The following is a 19,615-nucleotide window of genomic DNA, read 5'->3' on the forward strand; positions in this document are numbered from 1 at the left end:
ATTATTTCAAGAACACACTATTATAACAAAGTAAATGTTATATTAGTATTAATTATATTAAAATAATCATATATTTAATTACATTTTATTTTAATACAAATCTAACTATTTCAAACATTCAGAAGAAACAACAAATAAATGTGTGAACATCTGATTATTTTGTAAACAACCATAACTTACCAAGATTCTGACATTGTATTAAAACTATTTAGAATATTGATATTTTATATATTTATATGTATGCCGTATTACGTGCAACCACATGACGTCATTATGTAAACAAATCAGAATATCACGATAATCACTTTATATATATATATATATATATATATATATATATATATATATATATATATATATATAAAATGTAATATTATTGTTCATGATACGAGATGGCACAGCCCTATTGTTAAACTCTTACAGTGAGAAACAGCCTTGTGTATAATTGGACAGCCACACTATATTATGCCCAATTTAGTAGCCCCAATTTGGTTGCAAATGTTAGCTTCTTGTGAGACACTTGAGGTTAAACCACAGCTATTGGGGTTTTTTTTAATAACTGCCAATGATGCAATGCCACTGAACTCAAACTTGTCCAGATCTGTTGCATCAGTTGACTGTTGCCTGTGCTGGCTAGCACCATGGGCAATGATGTGGGAGAATGGGTCTGTTCTACCCACCCATAAAGAGAGAAGCCATTTATGCTCTTTTGGATTACCTTGAACAGCTGAGGCATCTCCTGGCTTACAATGCTGGTGATCCTGCTAGAAGGGCCAATGCTGCACCACTCGAAAGCCACTTTAACATAATACATTTATGGAATTAAGCTGCTGACTGTTAAGTTTTGGTCTATACTATGATAAGTATTGAAACACCTTCTTATTGTTTGTTAGTTTTTTTCATATTCATATACACTGAACGATCACAGGATTAGGAACACCTACGTTGTATTTTTGCTTGTTGTCCATTTTTATCAGCTCTACTGACCTTACAGGAGCACTTTGTAGTTCTACAGTTACACGTTGTAGTCCATCTATTTCTCTGTATTCTCTGCATTTCTCTGTTAGCCCCCTTCCACCTTGTTTTTCAATACTCAGGACACCTACAGGACCACCACAGACCAAATATGGCTAGTGAATCATTCTCAGTGGTGCAGTGACACTGATATAGTAATGGTGTGTTGGGCCTGTTCCCAAAGCTGGTGGCCCATGAAACTAGCATTTTACCTGTGCTCCACCAGCTAAATCATACCTGCTCTGTGGGGAATCCTGTAGGGATTCTTTGAAGAGCAGTGTGAAAGTGTGCTAACAAACAGACTATAATTGTAGAGCTACAAACTGCTCCTGTATGGTTAATGCAGCTGATAAAATGGACATTGAGTGTAGGTACAAGGTAGATGGATGATCCAGCCTAATTAGGTCTTCAGGAGCTGAATAGAAGGCTTAAAATATATTTGCTTTATAATGGATGTAAGATTTTAGGTTCTAAATGTCTACAAATAGAAAGCGTATATAATGATGACAGCTTAAGTTTATATTAAGGCCTTAATGATGTATTAACACTTCTTTTAACAGGTGCAACGAGTGCTCCAACATTCTTCTATCTGGTACTTACAAACCTGGAAAACAGCCCAACACTTTTATCTGCAAGACACACCCAAACCTGCAGAAGCCTCCACCTGCCCAAGCCACACAGGCCACTCCAACTTTGCATAATAACAGCGTTTCAACGGCCGTCAAGACCACGCCAGCCATCAAAATCACACCATACATTCCAAAAGACCAGAATTCAACACCAGCTTCCACAAGTTCAGGGAAGAGCCCTGCTCAGCATAAACCAAGCTCTCCTTGGTCAGTTGGAAAGACTGATCGCCCCTCTAGCCCAAAACCCACCCCTCATTCGAATCTCCCAACAGCACGTTCTGAAGCCCTCAATGTGACTGTGAAAGGTCCCTCAGACACCAAACAGCTCACAGAGACGCCTAAGCGTCCCAACAGCACTGTTCTAAAGAACCAGGAGGCCAGGCAGAGGTGAGAATAAGAGTTAATGTTGACTACTTTGAGTTTATTTTTACACACACAACTAGTGTGTGCATTTTCTGTCAAAACCGAGCATGTGTTTGCAGTTCACTGGTAGAGATACAAGTATATGTAAGATACAGATATCTCTTGCTGGCAGTTTGAAAGTGTGAGACATTCAGACACTCATAAGCTTCGGAAAAGCTAAGTATCATTCAAAGCTCTGTTTGTGTATAGCAGTTTAATTTGACAAGAATTTCACACGTGTTAGAGGAAGGATCTCTCTATCATTTAAAGTTTAAATGACGTTCCTATGTAAAAGTATAAGGATTTTAGAAGGATTTTCTGCTGAAAAGTGGAATCTGCCAGTTTGGGCTTACAGCTAGAGTTGATTGTGACATCACAACTTTCCATTCAGCTGAATGGAGGACAAATGAATGACACAGTGGCACTGCAGGTAGTGTTACTGCTGCAGCTCTAGGGTCCTGGGTTCTTTTGTCTGTGAGGAGTTAACTGTGTTCTCCCTAACTGTGTTAACTGTGTCTGCTGGGGTTTCCTCCCATTGTCCAAAGACACAAGTTGGTAGGTAGTAGGTTTTGGACAATAAATTGAAAAATGTTGAAATCAACATTCAGGAATTCAAATCAACGTAATCTTGCCTAAATGAATTAAATAATTTTAATATTGAAAATAATATTTTTGATTGTTCACTTAATACAGGGTAATACAGGTACCTAATGCAGCCCACACGTCTTCCCGTCCTCTGGAGTTTGTACTCGTACATTGTAATAAGAAACAGCCTAAGTGAAATGTGGAGGAGACCCTAAACACTGAGACCAACCGAGCAGCTTGTGCCAAAGAAAGTGTCTGTTGTTAAGACGTGTTGATATGAAGACAAGACAAAAGTCGAATGTAAACACTGAAGAAACAGTTTGTGACCTAAGTTAACCGTTACACAATCACATCACCAAATATGAACAGTGCACTGCTCAAAAAAATGTGATGAATAATCTCAGAACAACACTAGGGGAAAATCCCAGCTTTAATACATCGGAGCGACCTTGCATTATCAACTCCGCTAGGCAACTGGGGCTAAGCCATGAAGGGTTTTGAAAACTAAAAGCAAGATTTTAAAACGAATACTGAAAGCGACTAGGAGCCAATGAAAATGAACCTAGCTGTAGTAACCTTGTAACCTAGCTGTAGCGTTTTGGACCCACTGTAACCTTGCAAATAGTGATACCCACCACAACCTTGATCAGAATTACCTGGTTAGAGGTGATGATGATCTAAAGCATTTTCTCAGGCACAAATTCAGTTTACATCACCTGTCTTCTACTTGCATGTCATTAATCCACCAAAGCGTGTTAAGCAGCTATGTAGCAATGAAACTGTTGCAGTGACTGTTGTGATCTAAAACTTAAGCATTCAGCATCAGTTTCCTTCCCTCAGTAAAGCAATGGAATGCCTCAAATAATGTGTGCATTCCTCAAAGTAATGTTCCAACATCTAGTTTAATACTTCCCAGACAAGTAGAAGCTGTTGCTGCACAGAAGGCCAAACTACGTAGCATTAGCCTTAAAGGAGCAATCTCTATTTCTGACAGCAACTGTTTCAAATATGCAGTCCAAATTAAAAACACTGGAGAGAGTTTTTTGCCCCACTTTTCTTCCTTCTTCCCAGCCATGAAGCTCTTACAGGTTGCCAGGTTGAGGAAAACTGAGTTTAAAATATTGGCGCTTCATAGCTATAAATATTGTGCCACGATCGGTCTATTTACATAGTGAACTGTATGATGTTTCAGGCAAGAAGTGATTAAGCAGCTGCCGTTTCTACCTGTATTTACCAGCTTCATGTTTGACGCTCCATTTCTACTTAAAATCCCCCCCCCCCCCCCGCCCCATGTACAATGTCATTGTTTAGGAGGCAGATGTTTTTAAATATGCTAGTGCTTACGCTTAGCATGTTTCCTTAATCTAAAGAAATATTTTAGTTCTGTAAATATATTAATTATTGCTTCTTTAATGACGAGAATTTGATGCTAATGTAGAGATTTCCGCTATAGAGAGTCTCTAATAGATGATAAAATATGGTCCCTGGGCAAACAAGGTATGCAGAGCAACAGATGGCCTTCAGTTTATAGTTGTAGAACGTCAAAGTCCTTCTGTATGGTCAGTGAATCTGAAAGAATGGACACTGAGTGAAGAAACAATGTGATCACGTTGATCGGTGTAAATAATTACAATAACATAATGATATTCACGGTTTCTGACACTTGATACTCTTTGGCCATTGGAATGTGATTAACTGTGAGGTAGAAAAGTGACTCCTCTTTCTTCTTCTAACAGATTCTTCGAGGCAAACACAAGCACAGGGAGCAGCGTTACGGCCAGCAATATCAGCACGACAAGTCCGTCTTTTGAAGTGAAGGTGGCAAATTCTGGTCAAGCTGGAGGTGCAGGCCCCAGCAGAGGTGTGGGGAAAGGCAGGGTTCTACTGCAGCCACCAGACGTCTTGAAGGAGAAGAAGGACAAAGTAAAGGAAAAAGAGAACGAGAAGGAGAAAGCCAAATCTTTCATAAGCCAGCTGGTGATTGAGGAAACCAGCAAAAACAGCAACAGATACAAATTGAAAACAAATGTCACGTATGTTATTTATCTTATTAAACACTTTTCTGTCATGTCACATGTGAATCGTATGTGCCCTTTCAGAAACAGATTAGTTCACATGAAAAGCCACTTACATTCATGAATGTGAACAGTCCACACAGCCGAATCTGATCTGAGCAAAACAAACTGAATTGACAAATGAGACTTGTAGTGTGAAACATGTTTCTCATCTGGACAGCAGTAAAATCACCACAGGTTCGCGTTTGTTTGATTAATTTCACAAATTGTGCAATCAACTAGTTAATTAATTTTTTTTAATAATCAGTCAACTGCACTCATTATAACTGGATCTTACATTCAGAACTGCTAAGGGCTTGGTGAATTATTTTATTGCTGTTGAAGAGTTCTCACTGTAGTCTTTTGAAAGAGAAACTTCTGCCTAAAATCTCACTTTTTTTTTTTATTTTTTTTTTGTACTGGGCTCTTCTCCTCTCTTTACTGCCAGAGTCTGTAAACAATTTGTCCCAGTTCAGTCTGGTGGAATGTGGGAATGTTAAATGGATAAAGGAGTTGAAGCTTTTGGTTTCTTTATCCTGTGTCCGTTGATTTTGGATTCTTTTTTGGGTCATGATTTAATGCCTTTTTGGTTTCTTCGGGAAATCACGCTGCTCAAATCCATGAATCTGTGGCTGTTTCCACAGTTTCACATTCGCTTTCGCTAAGCAGTTAGCCCTGGGGCAGCTGTTGAACCTGTTTTAAACGTCTACCACATGTATTGTATTGTATTAGTAATTTGCATTACTTTAATAATGTCAGATTTACACAGAGAGGAACATCTACCTCGTCAATGGACGAGTGTTGTGCTATGGAGCAGTAAAAGCAGCGTGATTGGAGTTGCGGTTGTGATCCACAGCTAACCGCACAACTTCACCACCTAACCTCATTATCATTCTTGTGGCCGAATGCAATCAGATCCTCGCAGAAATGTAGTCTACACCTAGTCTACAGCCTTCCCAGAAAGCATAAATGCATTATACTCCCTCAAAGCAGTTTTTCTCTTGAAACATGGTTTTGTTCAAGTGCTGGTCAATGTCGCCCCCTTGTGAATCTTGATTGTTAATGATTTTTTTTTTTTTTAACAGTTGTAGTGTTTCTCCTGTGGGAAATAGCAGTAAAGGACCTCATGTCAGGACAAAGTTAACTCCCCCGGCTGCAGATCTGGAACCAAATAACAACTCGCCTTCATCAGGATGGTTCAGAAACAAGGATAAAGAGACATCAAAACCAGCTACTACACCGCCTCCCAGTAACAAAGGTGAAGGGGCTTTGATTACATTAGCTGTGGATGTTACAATGTTTGCACCATTGTTATTCATCCACAGTCACAGCCACACCCACCCTTTATTTAATTGTCAGAAAATGTTATTACAGATTTCACTCTGTTTTTCACGTCTGTTGCTGCACAGTTTACATAAGTCGTCTTCTAGCCCTTCATCAGTGGTCACTGGATGTTTCCCATAAGATGGATGTTATTGGTTGGTGCGTTATACTTAGTCCAGCAGTGACTCCACAGTGTTTAAATCTCCAGGAGCACTGCTATGTCTGATCCACTTGTACCAACACAACACCACCACTGCAGTGCTGAGAATGAACCACCACGCTGCTCTGTTGGAGCTCTGACCATTGAGAAACAGTCTAAAGTAGGGCTAACAAAGTATGCAGAGCAACAGGTGGACAGGGGCCCTGTCCAGAGTGTGCGCCCCGTGATACCGGGTATGCTCCTGAACGCATCACAACCCTAAAAATGGACAATAGACTTAGAAACAAGGAGGTCGATTTTAAAGTTGTGGATGATCTATACATTTACTGGACTGACAGCTTCAGCTGTATTTACGTTGAGAGATGTGACTTAAACTGATGATACACATTTGTTTACTCGTTTCAGAAGCCGAAACAGCTCCTTCTGACTGGAGGTCTATGCTCAAGCCTGTTGCCAAGGACACAAAGTATGTCTTGCTGTTTGATCCTACCTGCTTGTCTCGCTTCTCAAATATTTCTCATAGTTTTGGAATTATTTAGTGTTTATCTTTTGGATGTCTTTTCATCCCCGTTCAATGCAGTCTGTGTACGGAAACTAAACAGCAAGCACCTCACCATTCTGTTCACTGCTATTGTGGGTCTGTCTCAAAATCTAGTGAGCTGTCTAAGTAGGCGCTGACTACCTAGTAAGCTTTTGGCATCGGCAGAATTCTGACTGTCGTCTGTCCTGATTATTGAGATACTATAGTTAGAGAGCTTGCTCAAGAAGTCTTGAAGTCAAGGCTTGTTCCGGCCCACTGCATGCAAACGCTGTTACCTCCCTCAGCGTGATGGAATCTACTCTACTGCTTGGGGAGAAGAGCGAAATAGATGGGGGTTGTCATGGGACTGCCTTTGCGGCTGGGAAAGGGTCGAAGCTGGCTTAAAAAGTAGCCAAATTAAGATATCTTATGGGGCTTTTCCGCTGCATAAAACCTACACGACTCTTTGGCTTTTCCACTGCCCAAATCCAGTACCTGGTCCCTGGAACCTGGTGGGTTTTCAGACCCAGCTCCCTCGAGGGTTCCAACCATCATGAGTAGGTACTAAATGGTGATGTGTGAACCCTGCAGAGCACTGATTGGCCAGAGCCATGTCAATCATCACGAAATGCAGAGCTCATTCAAATCCAGCACAAACCGCTGCTTGTAAAATGTCTTAAACTACAGTAGCTTTCCTATTTATTGTTATCGGACTCAAAACAGCAGCTCGTAACTATCGTGGGGGAGCCCTGCCAGTGGAAGAGCGACAAGCCTTAAGCGAGCAGAGCCGTGTAGAGTCGAGTCGATTAGAGCCGGACCCATGCGGTGGAACAGCGACATTAGTAGACGGCATAATGAGGTATCGAAGGATTGGGACAGCTCATGTGTCAAGAGCAAGCACACTATGACATAACATGCTTGCTAGTTCTAGTTCTAGACAGCTATATAATAATCTGCTTCATGAGGACAGACGAGGTTTAGAACACTGCCTACTTAAGCTGTCTATGTAGTTAGTCCCTAATTGGGCAGACATTGTGATGTCACAGACACCATTGCATGTGTCCACCCACTCTTACATATATCAGCCTTAAAGGCACAGTAACAAAAACTGCTTGTTTAATTATGTGTGATTTAAGTATACTGACCTGTACTAACCCGTACTATTGGTTTTACTGCCTCAGCATAAGCCACTGTTTGAGCAATCTGATTGAGCTTCACATAGAGCCCACCACACTCTCTTCCTACCTGCAGCCACACAATTATTGGGTTAGGATTCAACAACAGAAATTATACTTGTCATTTTTCATCCTACGTAGGAAAATTAGTGTAGAAATGACATACAAATAAAAACTACACACACTTGAGTAGACTGGGGGTATATGGGCCTTTTTAAATCAACAGAATACGTTATTCTTTTCCTTCAACCTTGTAATTAATTAAGTGTTGAAAGGAACACAGTTTTTCTCTCTTCTTCAAGTCACATAGTGCAGTTTCTGTAGTGCTGAGTCCAGAGGAGCAAAAACAGAAGCTCTGTTCTCTCTTTAACAGCTCAGTGGTGCATCACGTTGTTTTTAAAACTATGTAAAAACAAACAAAAAACTACGTAGTATTCTTTTAAACAGCAAACAAAAGCAATAAAAACCACTTGGCACAGTTTTTAAGTGGATTATACTGGCTCTATGTATTTCTCTATAACACTGACTGCTTTTCCATGACTTGCTTTTAATTGCTTTTAACCGATTGGTTGACTCTCCAGATCCTCTGTTGCTCTAACTTCCTCGCGCTTCGTGGTTGAGCGTTCTTCTGTACGCCGCACAAAACCAGCAGCATGTCGCATCTGAAAGCTTCTCTCTCTTCTGTTCCTAGTCCTCCTTAGCTTTCACGTAGCCAGAGGTGAGAAGGTTGCTTTGCACGTCACACTTGGTTGTGAGTTAGAATTTGTTGACTTCTTTTTATTTTTATTTTTTTATGTTTATCAGATCTGGAAACACCAAAATCATCACACCTCCTGACATGCACAGCAAAACACCCGAGTCTGTGTCACGGCCCATGGCACCAGACACAAACACTCCACTGTCTTCCAGAGCTGCTCCGTCTCTCCCCACTCCTGTTTCTACAAGCAGCGAAAGACCCAAATCTCCAGTAGCCAAGCCACGCAAAAATGGGCCTGCGCCTTTCAGTAAGGACATTGGTAAGTAGGAACAAAAATGAATATAGATTCTCAGTTTTACGCTACAAATTTTGTAGTATTTTCTGCAGCTGTGAGTGTATATAGGCGACATCCTGGAGGGAGGAAAGACAGGCATTTGTCACACCTAAATATTCAAGTTCACTCGTTGTGATCATGGATTTTTACTGGGGCCGAGTCTTTCTTTCTTTAAGGAGAAAAATTTAAATCAAAATTGAATTTAATTTAGCAATTGTTATAATTCAGTGCTAAAATATAGGGACCTATTCATTACAAAAAACAAAACTCAAATTAAAAACTGATATTTAAATACTTTTATTGTTTCTGTCAACACTTGTAGTCATTTAAATGTTAAAATAAAGTAATTCCCACATTCCCTACATAGTGTGCATCACAGATTATAACATTAATAATACAGACAGGAATCATGCGCTGATTTAAGCAGGCAGTCGCAATAAAACACTGTCCACCAAAAATGTGTTCCACTCAGAGCGTAAGGACAGTGGGATCAGATCATTTTCCCTGTAAAACAGGAGGAAAAGAATGTCTCTTACATGCTAAAACAACACATGCGTGAGATAAAACGATTACTGAAGCTTGTATATGATCTGTGTATGAAGAACTCACTCAGATTCAGACGGAAGAGCAGAGAAACGCATTAGCGTCTGAAGTGCTAACAGTTTTCCATTAGATCCTGTGACGAAAATGCTAATGTGGCTAACAGATTTGAACTGTCTTTTTCTCCACGTCATAAATACCTCCCTCATTTTAAGAGACCGTCCACATTTTAAATAGTGGTATACGGCCAATCTTTATTTGTATAGCTTTTTTCTTCACACAATGAATTAATGTTATTTATTTTCATTTTTTTATATTGTGTCTTTTTATGTGTTATGTATCTGTCTTCAAGTATTACTCCATTTTGTTCTCCTTTATTCATAATTTCCTTCATCTCTCTCTTCCTTTATCTCTCTCATTAGTACAGATTCACAAGGGTAATTAAATACCAAATTGCTAATGCTATTCCCGAATGACTTATGATGGTGTACCCTAAGCTAATTTAGTGTTTACTGTCTTCTTTCTGTCCCTATTCTTGTTTAGACTCCAAGTCTGGCAGCAGTACAACACCTGGAGACTCCTCTTCAGAGACAAAGACAGAGAATCTGCCCAAGGTTGTGTTATTTAAATTATTATTTTTTGTTCTGTTTTGTTGTTTCTTAACTGCTGTATCTAAAAGCTATATACTGAAAAGTACTTAGCCCTGTGAAGGACTGGCGTGTGTTACTGCCTTGCGCCCAGTGATTCCAGGTGGGCTCCGTACCCACCGCGACCCTGAACTGGATAAGCAGTTACAGACAATGAATGAATGAATGAATAGTGCTTAGTAGTGTGTCTAATAATAAACTTCAAATTTACCACTGATAGAATATAATAATTCAAATGCTCATGTCTAGAGATCATTTTCAATTATGTTTATTCATAATGTCCCCAATATTTTTAATGGCGATTAATGAGCCTACAGATATACTGAGGCTGTATCTATCTGAGAAGGTAAAGATATAAAATATGTGTTGTTTTCAACAAAAAGAATACGTCTCAGTGTTTAGACTGAAGAAGCGGAATGATCTGTAAACCTGCTAGTCTAATACGGACTACTTATTCGGGGGTTCCATTCAACCTTAATTGGCAGCAGTTACATTCTGTCACCTTTAGAACGTGGAACAAATAATTGTAGTAAATATTTGTTTTCTCTCTATGTTGGTGTAAAAATATACAGCTTATCTTTGTAAACCTATCCCCACACAGCTCGTCTATTGAAATACATGTGTATATTTGTAATGATTTTACAGCAAGTAGTTAGCTGTTTGAATCATGATCATTCATTTAATTATCACTTGTAATCTATATAATATATCTATATAATATGATCTATCACTTGTGACCGTCCTATACCTCTCAGATTCAAGGCAGTGTATCATTCATTCATTAATTCATTATCTGTAACTGCTTATCCACTTCAGGGTCGCGGTGGGTTCGGAGCCTACCCAGAATCACTAGGCGCAAGGCAGGAACACACCCTACTGGGGGCGCCAGTCCTTCACAGTGTGACACACACACTCACATTCACTCACACGCTCACAACTACGGTCACTTTTGAGTCGCCAGCCCACCTACCAACGTGTGTTTTTGGACTGTGGGAGGAAACCGGAACACCCGGAGGAAACCCATGGGGAGAACACACCAAACTCCTCAGACAGTCACCCAGAGTGGGACTCGAACCCATAACCTCCAGGTCCCTGGAGCTGTGTGACTGCAACACTACCGTCCGGCAGTGTATCATTATCAATTACATCCAGTTCTACACTGATATTGAATAAATACTCATAGCCTGTGTTAATATTAAAGCATGTTTAATTTTGTTTGTAGCTGAAGCCTAACTACATTCCTAAGCATGAGATAATGGGAGAACTAAGGGACATAGAGCTGAATCTGGATGAGTTGGAGAAGCAAGGAGTGCTCCTGGAGAAACAGCTCAGATCCTGTGAGGAGGGTGAGTATAAAATGCAGTGAATATTTTGACTCACGTAGTTAATAATAAACTTTTCAGATTAGAAGAATAGCCATACTGTCAATGTTAGCGGTCAGCAATTATGAGTTAGATTTGTTTTTTCTATTACATTCAACACAGAATAAACAAGTAAGTTTATCAGTAAAAACACAGAAGTAGTTTTCTTTGTACTTTTTTTCAGGTAAATAACAAGTACAATTTTTTTTTTTAATTATTATCCCAACTTTTTTTGGAACTGGGATTCGTATATTCACTAATTTAGAATACTCAGTCATTATTTATTAATCTAGCTCTACATATAACACCTGATTTAATATATAGAGGTTATCATCTCACTGCTTGGAATGATACATGCGATACGACGATACATATATTACTAAAATAGCTGCAGGTTATTAGCTTTCAGTTTAATTAGATTTAATTAGTGAATAATTATGGAGCTCAGCGTAAATATCTTGGTGAGGAGATATTGAGCTTGTCGGCTTATTATGTTGCATGACCCTGTTGTAGCAGATCTTGGTAATAGCACATTTTCATTCCTCTAATTCCCTGTGGTTGGGGGGTGGCAAAATGTTGATCATCCATTTTTTTTGGTAGGATTCCTGTCATGACGTCACATGACCTCAACAAGTTTTCAAAACTAGACATGATGTGTAATTTTGGTTGCAAAAGTCTCGAAATGAGACTTGAATTTTTTGGCGTTAAAAGCAGTGTGTGCTTAAACATTTTGGAATATGCAGCATTCTTGTTTAAAGGAGCAATCTGTAGGATATTTACTGTTCTTGGTCATAAAATGACCAGAGGGTGTGATCATAGATTAAGGAAACCACTGCAGCCTCTCACAGCATTGCTGAAGCAGTATATTCTCTTTCAGAAGTGCCCAGTCCGGAGCAGAGCTCCTAAGATACTGATAAAAGGAGTAAACGCCATAGGTTGTGTGTTTTATATAAAGAAAGTGAGGGATAGCAACGTTTGAAAGGTGTCAGGACTGTGTTTTGTGTGTTTTATACGAAGAAGGTGATTAAGAACATGATTCAAAAGTGTAAATACCTTTTTGTTTGTTTTAAAGAAATTGAAGCAGATTCATGTCTCTGTGTGTGTGGGGGTTGTTTTAAACAAATTAAGGAGTAAGAATTGTGTTTAAAAGGCCTCGCATATTCACCTATTTAAGGTGGAACGGAGAAATCAAGCTTGGTAGTACACAGCAACCTTAAGTGTTTCACTGGTAGGTAGATGTTGTAGTGACACTTGGTAGATTGTTCGATAAATAGGGAAATAAATGTTTCCAAATGAGTTTTGTTTGTACATCCTAGCGCTAGCTTTAACTTTGCATAGCTGTTTAAGGTGGAAATGAGTATTCAAGAAAAACTAGAGAACAAAGCAAATAAGATTCTTCAACCGATCCATTTAAGGTGGAACTACATGCGTGGATACGAAAATTGTGAATTCTTTAAAAATAAGAATTCTTATTAATTTTTGTGTTTCTTTTTCAGAGGGTAAAGAAGACACATCAATGAATGACTTAATGGTGGAGTGGTTCAACCTCATTCGAAACAAGCAGGTTTACATGCGCAGAGAGTCTGAACTGGTCTATATGTAAGTGTGAGGATTCATAAAAGAAGGATTATATTTACTGTATGTTGACACACATCACTGAAGTATCTCTAAAAATACATTGAAATCTCTGACAGAGCAAGGACCCAGGACCTTGAAGAAGAGCAGCCTAATGTTGAGGCAGAACTTCGAAAACTGATGGAAAAACCAGGTATGCATTTTTGTTAATTTTTTTTAATGCACTTAACAGTCCATTTAACATAAATCAAATGCTCTGATAATTGGAAAAATAACTGTTAATCAGAACTGTAAAAACTTGTCCAGTCATTTCAGTTGGACAGAAGAAAAGAAATACAGCATTTATAAACTTCTATGCTCCTCTATCCAACATGCTGTCTGTCATGGACTCCTCCAGCTGTAGTCAGGCAGTGTGTTTTGGGGAGTGGCTTTGGAGGAAGCTGAAGGAAAGGGATGGATAGTTTTTAAAAAACAAAAAACTATGGAAGGCATGAAGTACAAGGGGTTCCTCAGATCACAAAGTTCCACGTTATTTATTTTTTTCTGCCTATTATACACCAACAACTGTTAAAATGTATACCATCACTTTTGTATACCACAATGTATGTAACACTTTATGTATACCACAATTTTAGCCATAAAAAGTCATTTTTTTCCTGCTAGCGAGGTGCACCTGAAGGTTACAGGGAGGTAAAAAAAAAGGCTAACATTTTAGAGTGTTATACCAGTTTTGATAATTTGATAATTCCCCCCTCTCCCCATACGTCGCCAGAAGAGGGGGGCACATTTTTTTGGAGCAGCTAAGTGCTAAGAATTAGCATGCTATGCCAACACTGACCACAAGGGAGCAGTCCAACGCAATACGGTGACCACAGCTGAAACATGAGCAAACTGGCCGTCACACAGCCAGAAGAGATAAACTGTTCAGCTTTTCTTAGTTATAAATATATAAATTGTATATAATTAAGAACAGCTGAACAATTTGCCTCTTTCCCCCTTGTAACCCTCATGTGCATGTTCCTGAGACCAAGTTCCACATTCGTTTATGTTCCCTGCCTGTTATACACACCAAAAAACAGTTGAAAACACATTACTTTACTTACTTTAAATAGTACATTACCTGTACAATTTTAGCCATCACACATTTTTTAAATAAATAGATAAATCATCTAATTATTTTAATAAATACATAAATGAATTTACTACAAGCTGAGCAACCCGAAGGTATAAATATATTTTTTGAAATGGCCAGCAGGGGGTGGCAGGTTTAAAAAAAAATTATTTTAATCCTCTAGACTTAAGAGAAAATAAGAGAATTTTTGAATATTAAGACTCTTTCCTAAGACAAATGTGGCAGATTCCACTGGAGAGAAAAAAAGAACCCAGTTGAATTTACCCTGTCACATGAATGTTTCTCTTTATTCAGACCATTTGAAAACATATCGGGACCGCAAGAGAGAAGAGGAGCTGATGGCGAAACTGGTAGAAATAGTCAATGACAGAAACGCTATTGTGGATGGACTAGATGAAGACAGACTGAGGTGTGTATGCCATGTAACACTCCTTATGCAAAGAGATGAGCATGTACTATAATACTGTACATGAATAGGTCAGATGTTAGCCAGTCTGTTGTTTGAGTGTTTTGATGAAATGTATGGGTATCTTTAGCATATTACCCAAGTTGAGAAAGTTATTGTTTTGAATCAAATAGAGGCCTTTCTGCTGAGAGACCAATTCCACCAAACTGAGATAATATTTCTGCTACAGTATAATGTTTTTGCAGTCCTTTCGTATATTAAAGTACACACCACATTATCAGCAATGTTTAAAAATTTATACTGTCTGTTAACTGAGTAAATGGTTAAACTTTAATGTCGACTAATGGAGAAGGTCAGTTTCTGGCAAGGTTCGAGGTTTAACAGCGGAGATGGTTGTGGGTTCACTATTTGGCAAACAACGGGGTCACTGTAACCCTTTCTATTTACGTTTTAAAAATGATTATTGATGACTTTTAATACATTTATAGCTTAATTAATCATCATTAATGAACAGATTGTAAACCATTTATAAACTTGTGTTGTGTTATTTATAATTTTAGCACAATTTTATTTTGGCCTCTGAGTGTAATGATAAGGTGTATTCCATACATTTCAAGTTGTGTGAAGTCTTCTGACATTAATTAAACTTCAAGATAGTTTTTTCAACCTATAGATAATTAACTATATTTAGTGTATTTTTCATATTTCCTTATTATAATTTCCACTGTCTTTTATACAGCTGTAGCGTGGGAATGTATTGTGTTTATATAATAGGTATTATATCGCTCCCTTATTTGTTTGACCTTTCATATCAACTGTCATGTTTGACGTACAGTTATATCTCGGCTTTATTGCCCTATTTAAAGTCAAGCAGGCTTAATGTCACTTTGACTGATGGGAGGCTGCTATTTAATCAAAAAGCTTGTCGAGGACCTTTTGATGATGGTAATTATTGTATGAAATTGTGACTGAATTCAGCTTCAAGCACCAGAAGTTTCATCTAGAAACTTTTCACAGCAACCCTCTTATTTACAATTTTCCATCCTTTTAATGTCTTCATCATTTTGCTTTTCGTAGGGAGGAAGAGGAGGACGAGCAGTTAAATAAAATGATGCAGGACCTTGGTAAGTTTAGATTAAACTACCCATTGCCACAAGTGAATACATGCGCACATCATTTACAGTGGGGGAAAAAATGCCTGCGTGTTCCAGTGGACAACTACTGTTTACTTCCTGAATTTAAAGGAAGTAGCTTTTTTCATGTTTAAGATTGAGGTGACTTTTGGGAAAGTTTTGCATACTTTTAAAGAGTGCTATGATCCAAAAAAAAAAAACTTGAGGGAGAAAATGCTCCAGTCCATCAGTGGATGCAGGATGCTGTTGCCTTGATATTTTTGGTTGGTGAATCTTTGTCCAGCAGTGACATGGAGGGATTTTAAAACTCTAGCAGCACTGCTGTGTCTGATCCACTCATATGAGAATGATCCACCACCTAAATCATACCTGCTCTGTGGGGTTCCTTGGTGGGCTTTTCAGCAGGGTAAAACGGGGACCAGGAAGTATGCTGAGAACAGGTAGATCTTCAGAGTGCTCCTGTGTGGTCAGAGACATTGACAGAATGGACGGTGATTTCAGATAAAAGGCAGGTGTTCCTAATCCAGTGATCGGTCAGTGTTTAAGGGTTGATAAATATATTTTTGAACAAATAGAGGTATTCATACATTAATGAAACTGCAGGCTGATTTTGGGGCGAGAACTTTAGGTCATAAACACTTTCCATTGAGCTACAGTGTAGTCTGCTGAGGCGCTAATATTGTTTAGAAACAAAGTTGGTAAAAACCAAAGTTTCATTTTGGGTAGAGCTGACCCTTTAGCCCTCCTCCACCTCCGCTAACTACACTCACAAACTTAGCATTAATTGGCGTGTGCGTGTTTATGTATTCTGTGTGTGTGTTTTAAAGGCCAAAATGTGAGCAACAGAAGTTCTGCATTCCATTTTGATTTAATGACCACTAATGGAAAACTATCAGAATCTAGGCGCGGCTAATGATTCGCCAGCGTTTTAAGCGCTGAAATGCATATTAGCGAAATGTATAATTTACCAACCCAATTAAGCCATCCCCAGAAATGTGGGCAAAAGTCATAACCATTTGCAATTCATGATTTTTGTGAATGTGTTGAAAGCTTGTGTCGTATCCCTTTGAATGACCCTTTGGCTTCTTTTTTAGACGGAGCTAACTTTGATTTTACTCGCATTTAAGTCAAAAGAACTGTCGCTAACCGCTTTTATGAATTCTGCACCCTCTCAGCACCCTCTGTAAATCCATTTGTGTCTTTTAATGGTACACATACCACCTTATAATAACTGGTATAGGCATGTATAACTGCTCATAAGTAGTTCTTATTATTCCCGTAACAATTATGGCATAACATATGGCAAGATCATTTTTTTACATGGTTATACACTGTGTCCATGAGAATGCCGTCAATATTAATGCTTTAATGCACTTGCAGCACGGGATCTGGTGTGTGTGTGTGTGTGTATATATCAGTTAGTTTTGTTCATGCATCATCACAGAATCATAGGAATTAATAAGAATTTTCTGATTAAGACTGGAGTAGAGGTTTGATGTAAAATGATGTAGCCTGAATAAATCTAAGCAAAGAAGGTCAAAACTGTGTATATCCAAAATGATAAATGTATGCATATTCTTCTTTATTTTTCACCTAGAATAAAGGAGTGTCCAAATAATGTAGAAGGACAAAACAATCGAAAGATGTTTATTGAAATTTTGTAAATTTAATTAAAGGGACCCTAGGTAAAATAAATAAATCAATAAATAATTTTGGGCGCCCTGTGAAGGACTGGTACCCCCTCCAGGGTGTATTCCCGCCTTGCGCCCGATGATTCCAGGTAGGCTCTGGACCCCCTGCGACCCTAAATTGGATAAGCGGTTACAGATAATGGATGGATGGATGGATAATTTTGGGCTTGCTCCTGAAGGAAGGGGAAGAGTTTTCAAATCCTCTTCCAACTGTTACATAGTACAGTTTCTGCAGTGCAGCTGTAATTATAAGGGGGAAATATTAGTGTTCTTTTAAAATGCTAATAATTAAACCTATTTCTGAGTCTTGTTATAATGTGAAGGCCATTAAACTCGTGAAAGTCCAACACGACACTAGAACTATGTTCAGCGATGTAATGAACTCCAAGGCAAGCTCCCCACTTTTTTATTATTATTTTTTTCTCCCCCACTCCCCCCAAACTCCTTGCCTTGCTACTTGTACACTATGTACATGAGAATTTACTGTACAGTCTCTGCACAGGATATTTTAAATAATGTACTACACTTTATTAACCACTACATTACATTTAATACAGACTTTTGCAGGTTTAATAATTGTTCCCTTATTTTTAAATTCAGTGTATTTTTATTTATATATATCTATATGTTTGACCTGGTGTGACCAGCGTGTGAACCTTGTTGCTCTCTTGCTCTTCAACAGATATCAAGAAGGAAAAAAAGAAAAAGTCCCCCATGTCTAAGTTGTTTGGCTGGAAATCATAGCACGTGGCGGCAGAAAGCTGACCCTCGAGCAAAAGAAGGAAGTGTACACAGGTTTTTATTCAGTCAGTGCACGAGTTGTTTGATATAGAAGAAAACGGACATAATGTACTGTTGTGTGCAAATGTTTGAGCACCCCTTCGTATGTACTTATATTTCACTTTAATTTAGTTGTAATAAATACCATCTAATGGAAACACACTCCTTCACATTTTAAAAAATATTCTCTGTGTTATTTGTTAAATATAAAGAGGAAAAAGTAGACCTTTGCACTAATTAGTAATTTTTTAAAATGTATATGTTAAACTCATATTTGAGAGAAAATGTTCCATAGTCTACAAATGTTCACTTTGAAAATCAACAAAACACATGTCTAATCGGATGTTTGTGTGGACTTTTATAGATTTTATTTCTCAATTCTCGGGTTATGTTTGGGAGCTTTAAAAACATGAATATTACATTGTACTGATTCATATTGGATCCAGTTTGCTAAAACGGACCACTTGTAAAAGTCCAGCCTCTATACAACATACATTTTTATAAAGGGGGGTTACTTTTTTGTTTGTTTGTTTGTTTTTGCTTGTGTTATACGGGGTGTAGAGGAGAGTTTGTTGATAAAATACCGTTACTGTGTTTTTTTTTGGGTCATCATATGTATACGGTGGACCAGCAGGGGGCACCCAGGGTCCTAAAATCCTTGATGTTTCTACCATTGAAGTAAAAATCTAGTCACGTATGGAAACCCCAGGATGTTTAAGCCTGTATTCTTGTTAGATTTAAGCCTCAGACTCTTTGAACATGTAAATAGAAAACTGAAAGCTAGCATCATTATAATTACAACATAAACGTGCCAGTATTAAACAGTTAACTTTGACTATTTATGTGTAAGTTTTAAATGTTGCAGTGTACTTCAGTCAAGTGTGAAATGTAAAATATCTGCGCTGTTTTATCCAACTTTAAAAAAAAAAAAAATGAAAGATGAATTTTATTACTCTGATTTTCTGGTCACTCAAACTCTTCTAAGATGATGTTTAAAATGTATAATAAAGTTTAAGCTTAACGTTGTCTCCATTCTCAGTTAATAGCAACCTGGTGTCATAGATTTGGGATATTAAAGAATGGATAAATCTATTTGTGTGTGTGTGTGTGTACATATATAAAATGAATGTGTATAGATCATTTTGTGTCTTAGACCCAGGTGAGTGTTGCAAATGACACAGTGGCAGGGACGGTCTCCCTCAGAGCACAAGGAAGAAACTTTGAGAAGAAGCAAGACTTGGATTAGAGCAGGGGTGTCGAACCAGATCCACGGAGGGCCACGTGGGTGCAGGTGTTCTTTCCAACCACGCAAAAGCCCCACACTACTGAAAGTCAAGATCTATTGATTAGATCCAATGATTAAAAACAGGTGGAATGAGGTGTGGCTTCTGCGTGGTTGGAAAGAAAACCTGCACCCACACGGCCCTCCGTGGATCTGGTTTGACACCCCTGGAGTA

At 38.4% G+C, this 19,615-nt stretch overlaps 1 protein-coding gene across 1 annotated transcript in view; it reads left to right on the plus strand.

Moving 5' to 3' along the window:
• Positions 1-19,224, plus strand: part of micall2b (mical-like 2b) — a 43,307-nt gene extending 24,083 nt beyond the window's left edge. Inside the window, exons 6-17 of the mRNA XM_066648795.1 lie at positions 1,575-2,030; positions 4,367-4,663; positions 5,770-5,942; positions 6,573-6,633; positions 8,667-8,878; positions 9,977-10,047; positions 11,303-11,426; positions 12,938-13,040; positions 13,136-13,209; positions 14,443-14,557; positions 15,632-15,678; positions 18,061-19,224. Coding sequence (XP_066504892.1) covers positions 1,575-2,030; positions 4,367-4,663; positions 5,770-5,942; positions 6,573-6,633; positions 8,667-8,878; positions 9,977-10,047; positions 11,303-11,426; positions 12,938-13,040; positions 13,136-13,209; positions 14,443-14,557; positions 15,632-15,678; positions 18,061-18,122 — 1,795 coding nt within the window. The 3' untranslated portion in view covers positions 18,123-19,224. The remainder of the gene's footprint in view (positions 1-1,574; positions 2,031-4,366; positions 4,664-5,769; positions 5,943-6,572; positions 6,634-8,666; positions 8,879-9,976; positions 10,048-11,302; positions 11,427-12,937; positions 13,041-13,135; positions 13,210-14,442; positions 14,558-15,631; positions 15,679-18,060) is intronic.
• The last annotated feature ends 391 nt before the right edge of the window (positions 19,225-19,615 follow it).

The sequence above is a fragment of the Hoplias malabaricus genome, chromosome 2 (assembly GCF_029633855.1).
Source record: "Hoplias malabaricus isolate fHopMal1 chromosome 2, fHopMal1.hap1, whole genome shotgun sequence".
NCBI classification, from domain to species: domain Eukaryota; kingdom Metazoa; phylum Chordata; class Actinopteri; order Characiformes; family Erythrinidae; genus Hoplias; species Hoplias malabaricus.